The 12,824-nt window shown below is 42.9% G+C and overlaps 1 protein-coding gene across 1 annotated transcript in view; it reads right to left on the bottom strand.

Moving 5' to 3' along the window:
* Nucleotides 1-7,084: 7,084 nt before the first annotated feature.
* The window catches only part of RGS6 (regulator of G protein signaling 6), a 194,793-nt gene continuing 189,053 nt past the window's right edge, over nucleotides 7,085-12,824 (bottom strand). Inside the window, 2 exon segments of the mRNA XM_033146508.1 lie at nucleotides 7,085-7,216; nucleotides 10,121-10,174. Of these exon segments, the coding sequence (XP_033002399.1) occupies nucleotides 7,133-7,216; nucleotides 10,121-10,174 (138 nt within the window). The 3' untranslated portion in view covers nucleotides 7,085-7,132.

The following is a 12,824-nucleotide window of genomic DNA, read 5'->3' on the forward strand; positions in this document are numbered from 1 at the left end:
AGATGTAACTTTAAAGCTGTATGATCGTGTAATTCCACAATGAGTACCTACCTGGGCATCCACACGATAAAATTCCAGAGTTATCTCAAGGCATTCTTCCCAGAGCTACTATTCTGAACTTTTTCTTTTTAGCTTTGTTTATTTGTTTATGCAGCCAGTGGTGAATGCAAAATAACAGAATGTGTGCCAAAAGAATGCAACAGATTTCTCAGAATACAGTAGGTAATGTTCACCCCGATCAGAAAAATCCATAACATGCTTTATCATTCATTTCTGTAGTTTAACTCATAGTCTTCTTTTCTTCATTAGCTTGCAATCACTAGATCTATTTGCGAACTGAATGCGGAAGTTCTGCCCACAGCTATCTGTGTGGATCAACGTACTATTGTTTGGAGGGTACACCAAATTTCCCCTCCTCCCATTTGAAGCTGAGGATGGCTTTTCATGGGCCTAGCCAGGGGGAGGCATGGAGGGGGGGGCAGCTGCCCCTCCCAATCAAGTAAATAAATAGAAATAAATCACGTCTCAGATAGCTCAGTTTTGCCCCCCCCCGCAAAAGTCCTGCCCCCCAAATATAAATCCTAGCTATGCCCATGCGGCTTTTGCCTCTCTAACAGAACAATTACCAGTAGTTGTGCACTGCCTCAGAAATAAATCCCAATGTGTTCAATAGAGTTCACTCACAGGTAAACAGATACAGTGGTACCTCGGGTTACATACGCTTCAGGTTATATACGCTTCAGGTTACATACTCCACTAACTCAGAAATAATGCTTCAGGTTAAGAACTTTGCTTCAGGATAAGAACAGAAATCGTGCTCTGCTGGCGCAGTGGCAGCGGGAGGCCCCATTAGCTAAAGTGGTGCTTCAGGTTAAGAACAGTTTCAGGTTAAGAACGGACCTCCAGAACAAATTAAGTACGTAACCAGATGTACCACTGTATAGGATTGCAACTTAACCTTCTTGGGAACTATCAAAAAGAGGGGGGACGCATCCATGATTTCAACTCTGCCACTATTTATAAATTTCCTTTATCCAGACACCTCTGGTTGGTTACCCATCTAAATGAAGAGTAGATTCTGTGATGTCATCCAGAGGTTGTTGGATTATAACTTCCATCATCCATGGTGCTTGGGCGTTGCAATCTAACAACATCTAGAGGGCACCCATAGGTTATTCCTAATCTAAATGGATCTGTCTGGATTATAACAAACAAACAAACACCTAATCTGTGTGCATGTAGGAGCACTCTATGGCAGAGGCCTCCCTGATGTTGCCCATGCCCTGTCTGATAAAGTTGTCTTTAGACACTTGGAATGGGCATGCTCTCCTGACCATGATTCCAGTACCATTGTTCTTTTCAGGGTCCTGAAGGAAGCTGAAGGTAGGTCTGCCAGGGCTGACTTTATCCCCAGAGAGTCTCGGGCTCCTGGCTTTGGATTTCATAGAAGGGCAGCAAATTATAAGCTATTTTATTATTGTTGTATTTTTGCTCCCAGGGAGAGGCACCTGTATAATTTTCTGCCCCAGGTGTCAAAATATTTAGGCCTTCAGCACTATCCGCCTTGACTTTTGAGGCGAGTGGAGCCAATTGCCACTCTGCCTCTGGTAGGAAAATTTTGGGGGGCTTTCTCTGAGGACAAGATGAGCAACTGACTTGCCCTTCCTTCCCAGGAGCTAGATGACAGTGTTTAAAAAGCACAGTTGTGTGGTGCCTCTAATCACAAGGGGAATGCTATTCCTGAAACCTCCAGATATTCATAGAAATGGGTACTCACAGAAGAGGTAGAAATGAGAAGAGGAACAATCTCATTTATTAGTTAACTTCTCAAACACTGAACTGTCTCAACGGTGCTTAGCACAGCATCAAAGTTAAACTGAAGGTCAAAGGTAGGGGAGAAGTGTCTTCTGTAATACGTAGACTAATTTAGCCCCTTTTGGAACATTAACTTCAGCGTTACCATCTCTCTGCTTCCTCTTATTTCTAAGCAGCTGTAGCAGCAGGCTGGTAACATTGAGCTCAACTGTGTTGGCAAGATGTAGGGGATTTGCTTCCCCGTATGACTACAGGCCTCAATGGAGGAAGCTTTCAAAGAGTTGTCACATGACTATTGGCAGCCTCAGTCTTTGTGTGTCCCGCAGGATGCTGGACTTTGAAATCCTGGAATAGGGACTTGACTTTCTGAAAGCAGCTGTGAGCTATGTGCCTCCCTCCTTGCCCCAAGTTTTATTTTATTTGTTTTTTTTTAAATTATATCCTGTTTTTTTAAAAAATATATATATCTAGGTCTCAAAATGGCTCTCAAATATGCACCACACAGAATAAAAAACTTACATTAAAACCCCAGAAAATTTAAAATGACCGAACAGATTTAATTTCTTGTGATCAGCTGACTTGTCCACAGTCTCACGCACTGGTAGTGTCTATCCACTGGGTCTTATATTTGGCGAGAGGAATCAGAGTGTCATCCTATAATATAGGGGTGGCCAACTCCCAAGAGACTGCGATCTACTCACAGAGTTAAAAACTGGCAGTGATCTACCCTTTTTTGGGGGTTCAGGTCAAAGTTGTTGAGTTTTTTCAAGGGGGAGGTAAAATGTTGAGCTTTTTTTAGGGGAGCCACAATTGTTCAGCTTCTTTGGGGGGAGCCAATGATCTACCAGTGATCTACCGCAGTTGTCCAGTGATCTACCGGTAGATCACGACCTACCTGTTGGACATGCCTGCTAGTATAATACTGTGTTTCTCCTAAAATAAGACACCGTCTTATATTTTTTCCCCCTCAACAAAACACAGTATGGCTTATTTTCAGGGGATGTCTTATTTTAGCCGTGTCGCATCAGTACGCTGCATAGCCACGCCTCTCCAGGCTGTTTTAATGGGAGATGCCGTGTCACTATGGCTTATTTTTGGGGTATGGCTTATTTTCGGGGAACGGCTTATATTTCGCAAATGCATAGAAATCCTGCTATGGCTTATTTTATGGCTATGTCTTATTTTAGGAGAAACACGGCACATCAAACTCCAATTGCCAACATGAATTACTCAGCCCTCCTTGGTCCTGCTGAAAGGAAGCATGGTATAGCCAACTAATAGGAACCAGTGACAGGCCCAAACTCTTAGAGAACCTAAACTATACACACAGGGACGAGTGGACAGTGAACTACCATGAAGGCAAGCTCCACATCCATGAACATCCATAATTTTATAAATGCTTATCATGTCACCATGAGCATGTGTGAAATTAAGATTCCCTCCCCCCTGGCATGCATAGATTTATACTTGTTTTCACTTAATTGCATTTGCCATTTTACCACCCATTGACTCAGTTTGTAGAGGTCCTTTTGGAGCTCTTCACAATATACTGTGTATTAATTTTCATGACTCAAGTTAAATAGCGCAGGTCTCATGACCAATCCTTGTAGGGGATTCCACTTTCTACACCCCTGCACTGGGAAAACTGTCCATTTATTCCTGCTCTCTGCTTGCTGCTACTTAACCAATTTTGACCCACAAGAGGAACTCTTCCAACACTGCTATTCTTCAATACCCCGAGAAATGGCTGTGAAGGGCATGATGACCCCCAACATCTCCTCAGGCAGGAGGCCACATAGCAACTTGGATTCATAGCACACGATGACTCCTGTACTTCAACCAGTGCTATGGAGAGCAAAAAGTATTGCATCTTATACTAATAACCCCCCAAGAATTGATCAACTCTACTCACACTGAATATTAGATTCCTCTCAGCTACCCAGAAGGCACCCAGCTTCTTGAGAGGTTGTAAACTTTTCCCACAATGGCAATACAGGGAACTAGAGAGGTTGTGTTTCTGGGGGCTTATACCTACAGCTACAATATTCCTTAATTCAGGCCATGTGGTCCATTGGGCCTCTCAGAATCTGCACTGACAACAAATCCTAAACAACTCAGGGCATGCATAACCATTTCTTATTGAACCAGGATTTTTCATAAGACACCCCCCAAATCTCCATGTGTTTTCAATGCATAATTCTTTTAAAGATCTTAAGGACCATATCCTTTTATAAATAGCCTTTTATTAGCATTTGCTGGGGGAGAAATGATACACACCATAAACATAAGAAGGGTAACATAAATTAGGAAAAGAAACAAAGTTAAATGCTCAAGTAAGTTATTTTTTTAAAAAAAATCAGCAGTAAAGAAAAGTAATGTCAAGAGAACATAAAATCTACACAGATAAATTCACATGAAAAGAGATCAAAAGAATTGATTTAGCATGCATATAACAAATAATGGGTAACAACATAAAAATGAAGCCTTATATAGATTCTCTTTCTTAAAAAGTCAAAAGCATATGTCTTGAATACTATTTCCATGGAAATTACACGTGTTTACCTAGATGAAGAATCACAATCTGGAGGTACAAATGGCAACTCACTAAGACAGCAGCCAACCAAGTACAGGAATGTCACACTTACCCTATTGGCGCCCGGAGATTGCACAGTAATTATCTGACTGCCCGATCCTTTCGTTTCCAGCTGCATCTAACTGCTCTTGCAATAAGAAGGTAAGTTTTCTGATGGTGTACCTGCACAGTCACTATGACAAATGCAATGACTGTATGTCAGGAGTGGCTAACCTGAATTAAAATTGTCCCCCAGCCAGCAAGGTCAATGACTGTCAAGAGATGATAGGTGCATAACTCCAACATCTGGAGTGCAACTGATTAGCCACTCCTGCTATCTGGAGTGCTGCCTACCAAGCATGCAGACACAGCTGTCCCCTCTGCCATTGAAAAACAAGCCTCTTTGTGTGTCCTCTTTATATTAGTATTACAGGTGTACTTACAGGCATGACGGAGAACATCCGACTTACTTGTGCAATGCAAACACTGTTTTGATGCCACTGCTACAAGAGACTAAAACTGTGCCAGCTTCACGTCTTCCCCCCTTTCTTGTAGTGTCCTGATGAAAATCACACATTGTGCCTTATCTAGAGGAGTTACAAAGATCAGGGCACATAGAGACACACAGCTGCGCTGTCGTAGCACCAAGTACACCTCAACTCCTATCTTCTGCATGCAATACCTCAGTGAAACATTAAGTCTGTTGCAGTATGGGATGGGTGAACCCATCAGTTTGGGTTTCTCCTCAGTTTCTTGTTTCCCCAATCTTCAGTTCACCACATTCTGCATCACTTTGCAAATGCATCTTTTCAAAGTCCTTCTGTCAGTGTTTTAGTGTGCATTTCTCCTAATATACACAGTTTTGTATGCAGTTTTCCTCCTGAATTGTGGGACTGTGGAGCAGGGGCACTGGCTCCTAGGGACTGGGTCCTTTTGGCCTCCCCCTATATTTTGGGGAGTGGAGCCAGGGCCCGCCAATCACCAAATGTGGCATGCCTGCAGCAGCCGGCTCCTTCCTTCTCCTGCCATGGAGGGGAAGGAGGACTGAAGCTACTGATGGTACCAAGAGGAGTCAGAGGAGGAGCCGCCAGCCATTGAGTCATGTGGCCGCTGCATTTGGCTCCACCCCTGGCTCCTCCTGAAGACATCGCATATGCAATGTCAGCCCCCCCCCTTGCCCTTGCAAGTTTGGGGATACATTTCCCAGCATCTCCTGCCATGACCTAGAAGGTGGCAAAGCAGAGAAAGAAACACAGAAAAAGGACTGCAGCCTGTGAGCAGCTCTGTGGGGCCTGGTGAAGCCCCAGTGGGGACTTGGAGGCGAAGAAGATTCAGTCTAGTGATTTGGAAACAAAGGTAGCCCTGGGATTGTTGCTAGGCAAGGTAGTTCTGTGGGAAAGACCCTGAAAAGAAGGCCAAACATGATGTTGAAGCTGTGCAGGCCTCCTTTTGGCCAGTAAATGCCTGCGCTGTTGTACTTTGAGCCCAGATCTTTTGTGACACCCCCAGGAAGCTGCAGTTTTCAGTTTCCCCAGCTCCCGTTCCACCACCCCAATTAAATGAACTGCTGTGTGTTAACTGCATGTCAGGTGTGATTGCTCAAACTCACCAGGGTCAGTAAGGAGAATATTAATACTAAAGTGCCTTCAGCACTTTCCTCCAGTCCTGATTATATGCACCCACTACTGATTCGAAAATCCATTACACTGCATATATAAAATAACAGAAAAACTGAGAGACACCATTTAGTACATTCCTCTTTGCATTCAAAGCAATCGAGTGTACATGAGTCTGTTTCATGCCGTTTGGAAAGATTTCCTAGTGAGCAAACATTCAAAGCCTTTCTTAGGAGCCAGCAATGGTTCTTAAACATGATAGAGCTATTTAGTTTTAAATGCCCTTCAGGCCATGGTGAGGTGATGGCAGTGGTTCATTAGAAAAGAAAAGTTAATCCTTGCAAAATGTGTTTTGGCTGTAGCAGGCATTTGTCCCTTCAACATGCAGGATCAGAGAGAGAAAGTAATAAACCTCACATATTCTGTGTAGGAAAGACAAGACTCTGGGCAGTATCCCAGTCCAGAGTCAAAACAAAATATAAAAATATATAAAAAAATCCTTCCAGTAGTACATTAGAGACCAACTAAGTTTGTTCTTGGTATGAGCTTTCGTGCGCATGCACACTTCTTCAGATACACAGACTGACATCTGAACTAAGGACTCGGGCACCATTTCCTGGGGTCCTCAGCACATGGGATGCCAAAACAGCTTCTCAGAGAGGCCTCCAGTGGGATTGCCCCAGTGTTGCCATTGCCCCCCAGCCAGTGAAGTGGGATGGGTTGGCAAGGCAGGATACAGAAGCATAAAGATACCCCTTTATGCTTACACTGCCATCATGGGTCAACCAAAGGGCAATTATCAAGGAGGAAAGAGGAAAGTGATGGTTGGTCCATCTTAGTCTTGGAGAAAAAAAAGGTAAGGAGGGGAGATGAGAGTGGTGCAGAAAATTATGCATGGTACAGAGAACGTGAATAGGGAGCCCACCCCCCCGGTAATACTATAACATGAGGTCATCCAATTAAGCTGAATGCTAGAAGATTCAGGATGGACAATAGGATAAACTTCACGTCCTGTTCAAGGGCTTCCTGTAGGCTTTCGTTGGCCACTGTGGTCAACGGGATTCTGGACTAGACAGCTGATTCAGCATCTATGTTCTTAATGTCATAGTCACTACAGTACTAACCGAGCTTAGAAAAAAAAATACTCTTTTTTTCTGTGCGTGCATGAAAAGCAGTTTGGTTTCTGGAACCCATTTCTGAATCTGCTTCTTTGCTGCTGTGCAGAAAGGCTGTAGTGGAAATTGAAGATGCATTAAAAGCTAGCTGAAGAAAGAAAAGGCAAGAATCCAAAGGGTAACCTGCCTGAACCACTGACGTTCCACACTAAAGAACAGCTCAGAGGACTTCTATTAAGAGAAAGACAGCCAAGCTCAAATCCCATGGAACGGGTTTGTTGTGGCTGTTTCTACTCGTTTCTTTTGCACACTGTCATCCACTGAGGCTGAGGTTTGAAGGGGAAGGCAGACATATATTTTCTCCATCGAGGGTAGGAACAACTTCAGGGTATTTGTGATTTTTTAGCAGGAACAACATATAATGTGTAGTTCTACCCTCAATAGGATTAAAAAGGGAGGGAATGTAAACAATTAAAGGAGAAGCAAAAGCAAGGAGGGAGCCTTATCCATTATTCTACATCTGGGATGGGAACCTTGTTGGACAGCCAGCATGGCTGATGGTTAGGAAAGATGGGAAGATGTAGACCAGCAACATCTGGAGGGCCACCGCTTCCCCCTCCCCGTTTCACATGGTGACATATGCAATTAGAAAGCAATTAGGGCTAAGCTGGAACTGCTTGCCTTATTCATGCTTCCGAAAGTGTATTGAAAAGCGCTTTCCATGTTTTGGTGTGTTCCTCTCAGGACTATTTCCTCGTTGTCTTCACTGCCGTCAGCTACATTTCCCCCAAGCTGCCATTTAATCTGATCGGCCTTGGGGACAACCTTGAGGTTGGCAACGAGTTTGTGGTGCTGCCTAAGGACACCCTGGGTAGGTGCAAACAAGGCCACATACTGTACATCTCCACAGCCAACAGGCTGAGCAGCCATGTGGGCAAATGAGGGAGAGGACCGTGAAGGTAAGTTAAAAGAAGGCAGAAGCCCACTAGGGCACCAAAGAGAACCAAATGAGTACAAATGTTTTTAGTTATTGTTCAGCTGCATCATCTCTGCTAATTTCAATGGATATCTGGAAATGAAAGAACACAGCTGTAACTAATGGCTATCAAATCAGAAAATTATTTTCTCCATGTCTTTATTTTGCTCACAGCTAAATATTTTTTCCTGTATGGAGAGTAATGACCTACAAGATGTTTCTTCAATGGCTTTTGGTGGTTGGTTACTAGCAGTGACACACATCTCTTACTTGCAAGGAGACTGGGAAGTGAGGCAGCTAGGATGCAGATAGCGGAGATCAAATTCCTCTGAGTATCTTTGCAACTGGCTGGTGGGTTTTCAAGGCCTGCTATTTGCTTTTGGGAAATGGAAGCTGGTTTAAAGGCTTGCTCTATCTGTCTGGGTGTTTGTCTACTTCCTCCACAGTCAGATGGTGTATTTGTAAATAAACACATAGTTCAGAAATCGACAATCACCTCCAGCATTCTCTCCCTTCTAAAGAATATGATACTACAGCAGCTGTCCCTGGAACTTTCTACTGTTTGGGGAAATGGGAAACAGTATGTTTAGCCTAAATTGAAAACAGATGTGGGGTTCCTGTTAAGTCCTCTGTGATTCATAATGTGGCGAGGACTTCTCCATAGAGTAATATCCAGGCAGTGAAATTGTGTAACGGCAATAGGAACTTGGCACAGGTTCCCACTTTCCTTCCTTCCTTTCTTTTTTACTCATGCATGCATACCTGAGTATGAAGCCCATGTGTACCACCAGGTCAGAAAAGTTAAAAAGAAAATAAGTGGTTGCTGGTATGAATGAAAGAAGCTTCCGACTTGACCTCAAGATCCACCTCTGCCAGTGTCTTCCACTTAGGTGACTGTAAAGAGAAGACTTAGTAGCCTCTAGCTTAGATGCCTTTGGAAAGGGATTACATGGAGGGTAAGTCTGTCGTTGGCTACTAGTCATGATGGCTGTACGCTACATCCAGAATCAGAGGCAAGCAGGTGAGGGCTATGATGCTCAGAAGCTTGTGGTTGGTCACAGAATGTTGGACAGGATAGGCCTTTGGTTGGATCCTGCGGCCTCTTCTTATGGTTCTCATGAATGGTTGAGGAAATGTTATACATTCTATTCTATAGCCAGGTTCAAAGAGCAGCTTAAGCTCACACTTTTGCTAGTCTGGGGTTATTTTGCCTTCTTCTTTTTCTTTGAATTGCCAACTTCTAAAGGCAAATCACAAATTACTTTTGAAGCTCTCTTCCGTTTCAAAAGCAATTTGCCATGTGCTGCTGTGTGACGAAAAAGTACTTTTTAATGGAATACTATCAGGCTCATGGAACTACAGTGGTGCCTCGCAAGACGAAATTAATTCGTTCCGCGAGTCGTTTCGTATTGTGAAAAATTAGTCTTGCGAAGCACGACCATAGGAATGCATAGGAATTTAATTCCCATTGGAATGCATTGAAATTTTCGTCTTGCGAAGCACGACCATAGAAAAATTCGTCTTGCGAGTCACCTAAAAATCGCAAAACCCTTTCGTCTAGCGAGTTTTTCGTTGTGCAAGGCATTTGTCTTGCGAGGTACCACTGTAGTCTTATGCATCTTTGCATAGGACAGCTGACAGTATTCAATCATAGCTGAACGTTCCAAAATATTTTAGAGGCCCATGTTAGATCAACAGAACTGTAATGGGTTTTTGGGACTGAGTTCAGAATCTGCATGCGTTTTATGAATGAAAATTGTAAGTTGCCCATTATTGGGCAACTGGTTTGAAACAAGTTCATTAAACATCTCTTAAACCTATAGCCTTGTGGGGAGCATGCTTATGGTAGACTGGGGTACCTTCACTAGCCGAAATCTGCATATCATGAAATTCTACCTTTTTATTGTACAGGAGTAAACTACACAGGAGTTGTTATAAAATCTAATAAAATAATTTCTGAAAAAAGAAAATGCTGAAGAGAAGGGGAAAAGAAAGAAAAGCAAAAGCAAAAGCAAAATGAACTTACCACGCTGCGAGTGAACTTTTCTAGAGAAGTTCTACGACCTTGCTCATTCTCGGGCTTTGGAAGGGGAAAAAAAAGTTAGGAAGGAAAAACTACTGAAAAAGAAAAGAAATGAAAAAAAGAATCCCTTCAGCTTAAATTTTGATCTAAAAACATTAGCAAAAGAAAAGAAGAAAGATAAAACATCTCAAAACATGGCAGCTACAATTTGCAAGAGCAAAGCAACTAACTTTTGTATTGTAATATTCTGGTAGCTTTTCCCATTGGGAATTACCCTGTGCTCTGTGCTTAAAATGCGGCTCTGTAGGTAGCTCTAGTCCAAACTTACATAGTTCAAGAGAAAGATACGTAATGCTGCATTCTGCATCTGTCTTTTAAATAAAACAAACAAACAAACAAATCCCTGAGCTTTCCCTTCTGTGCTTCAGGATAGAGCCTAAACTTTCCCAATCAGCACACGGTGGTCTCCTACCATTCAGGATAGGCTAACTGGTTTTATAAAATGAACCAATATGGTACTAAAAACAGTCACTGCCCCTGTGCAACATGAAGGAGCCACCCATGAAAACACACTTGCTCTCCTCACCTCTGCATGTTGGATGTGTCTTTTAATTTGAATGCTGATGCATTGCCTTATGGGACCATGAACCACTCGTGACAAAAACTGGATCAGGGCCAATATCACTCAAGACTGACCTACTTATAGCTTTATTAATGCTGTTGTATATTGCTGCACACAGGTGAGGCGCAACATATACAATGGCTATAGCACAGTGGTTTTTAGACTGTGCTATGAGGAACCCTGGGATTCCTTGTAGCTTTATCAGGAATTTCTAAGTGAGAAGGACAGTAATGACTGTCAAGTTTCCATAATAAACAGGATTGTCCACCACCAATTTATTTTATCCTAAAATATGAAGATGCAAGAAAGCAAGGATGAGACCAAGGCCAATCCTGCCATTAGACAGCAAATGTGGGTAGTGGAGGATGGAGAGCAGCAGCAAGATGTTGGAAGACAGAGCTGTCTGTCACTTGGCTTGCCCTACTGCCCTCAGGTGTGTTGGGTTGATGTCATCCCATTGCCAGTGTTGGTAGAAAGTCTCAACCACCAGGATTGGCCAGCTTCTGTACATGGCTTTGGGGGCAGGTGGAGGCATCAGGATGAGACTGTGATGCGGTTGTTGTTGTTGAAAAAACATATTAATTATCTGCTAGAGCGTATAAATAATATAATTTCATTATAACAAGAAAGCCACCAACATTTTGGATATGTTGCTGTTCTCCAAAGTAACGTGTTTCATTTGGCATAGGACAAATCCTAGGAACTATGAAAGAAGAGGTAATTTCACTAGCAAGCTTGCCATTTTTGTCGAATAAAGGGATGAAATGGTGAGGGGGCAGGGCGGAAACCATCAGCATATCATCAGGGGAAACTACCTTACCTCCAGTTCACTTGGGGTTGGGAAGTACCGGTAACAGAGACATGGAATTATGAATGTGTTTGGTGGTTTTTATTAAACCTGCAGTTACTTTTAAAATGAAGGGTCAATAAATTGGAGAACAGCAGATCTGCCACCCTTCTAAGCAAAGGAAGAAAGGGAAATCCTTTCTAGCAAAAGGACACTTTTGCTGAAGGGAGTTAGGAACATTGGGGAGTTACCTAAAGGGCAGGGCTTTGCATAATGGTATTAAACACACTGCTTTGCAAGGGAATGTTTCTGTAATTGAAAACTTCCTGTCAGCTGGTGATGCATGGGGGTGTGGAAGGGAGAAGAGTGATGGCAAAGGGACAAGTTTTTTTTTGTTTTTTTTTTAGAATTCTCTTCATTCTTTTAGCACAACCAATTCTACTCCTCCGGAATACAAAAGATAAAATCAGTGCTTGTGACTTACAGATCAGATCTACGAGCAGATGGGAGAGAAGTGAAAGCGGGAGATAAAAGATTGCTGCAGAAATCTGCCTATAATATGGATGAGGAAGCTCTGGCCTTCCAGATGGTGGCTGGGGCTGATGGGTTCAATACTAGTCTGTAGGAGCAGGCAAGGGAGAATCTGGTGAACCCCTTATGTCAGGGATGGGAAACCTTTGGCCCTACAGACGTTGTTGGACTATAACTCCCAACTTCCCTGACCTTTGGCCATACTGACTGAGGAAGACAAGAGCTGGAATCCAATGACATCTCAAAAGGTCAGAGGTTCGCCATGCCTGGAGTGCAGGGATTACCCTAATCAGATACTAGGCATTAACATACAGCCAGCAGTACAAGCAGGAAGAAACACATCTTTCAGGTCAAAACATATCATAAGAAGCAAGGAGAAAAAATGGGAACTGCTGTCAACACCAGCAAAACTTATGAACACAAGAAAAAGTTACGATACTTCAGTATAAAGGCTTCTTAGGGTTGTGCTACATAGGAAGCAGCCTGACCATTTAAGTGGATATGCTGGGGGGTTGAACCCGGGACATTGTGTCTGCTGCTATGCAGATGCTCCACCCCTGAACTAAGGCCTTTCCTTCAGCTTCTTTTCATCTGGTTCTGGTAGTTTTCCATGTACATCAAAATAGAATCTTAATGGCAAAGTCTTTGGCGCTTGAGATTAAATGCTCAATTAAAGAATGCATTGGGATGACCTTTGCATTGGTAGTTTAGCACAGCAATTATGAGAAAAGATGTCTGCATGACTGTAAATAAAATATTTTAGGCCT

The sequence above is a fragment of the Lacerta agilis genome, chromosome 1 (genome assembly GCF_009819535.1).
Source record: "Lacerta agilis isolate rLacAgi1 chromosome 1, rLacAgi1.pri, whole genome shotgun sequence".
Classification (NCBI taxonomy): Eukaryota; Metazoa; Chordata; class Lepidosauria; order Squamata; family Lacertidae; genus Lacerta; species Lacerta agilis.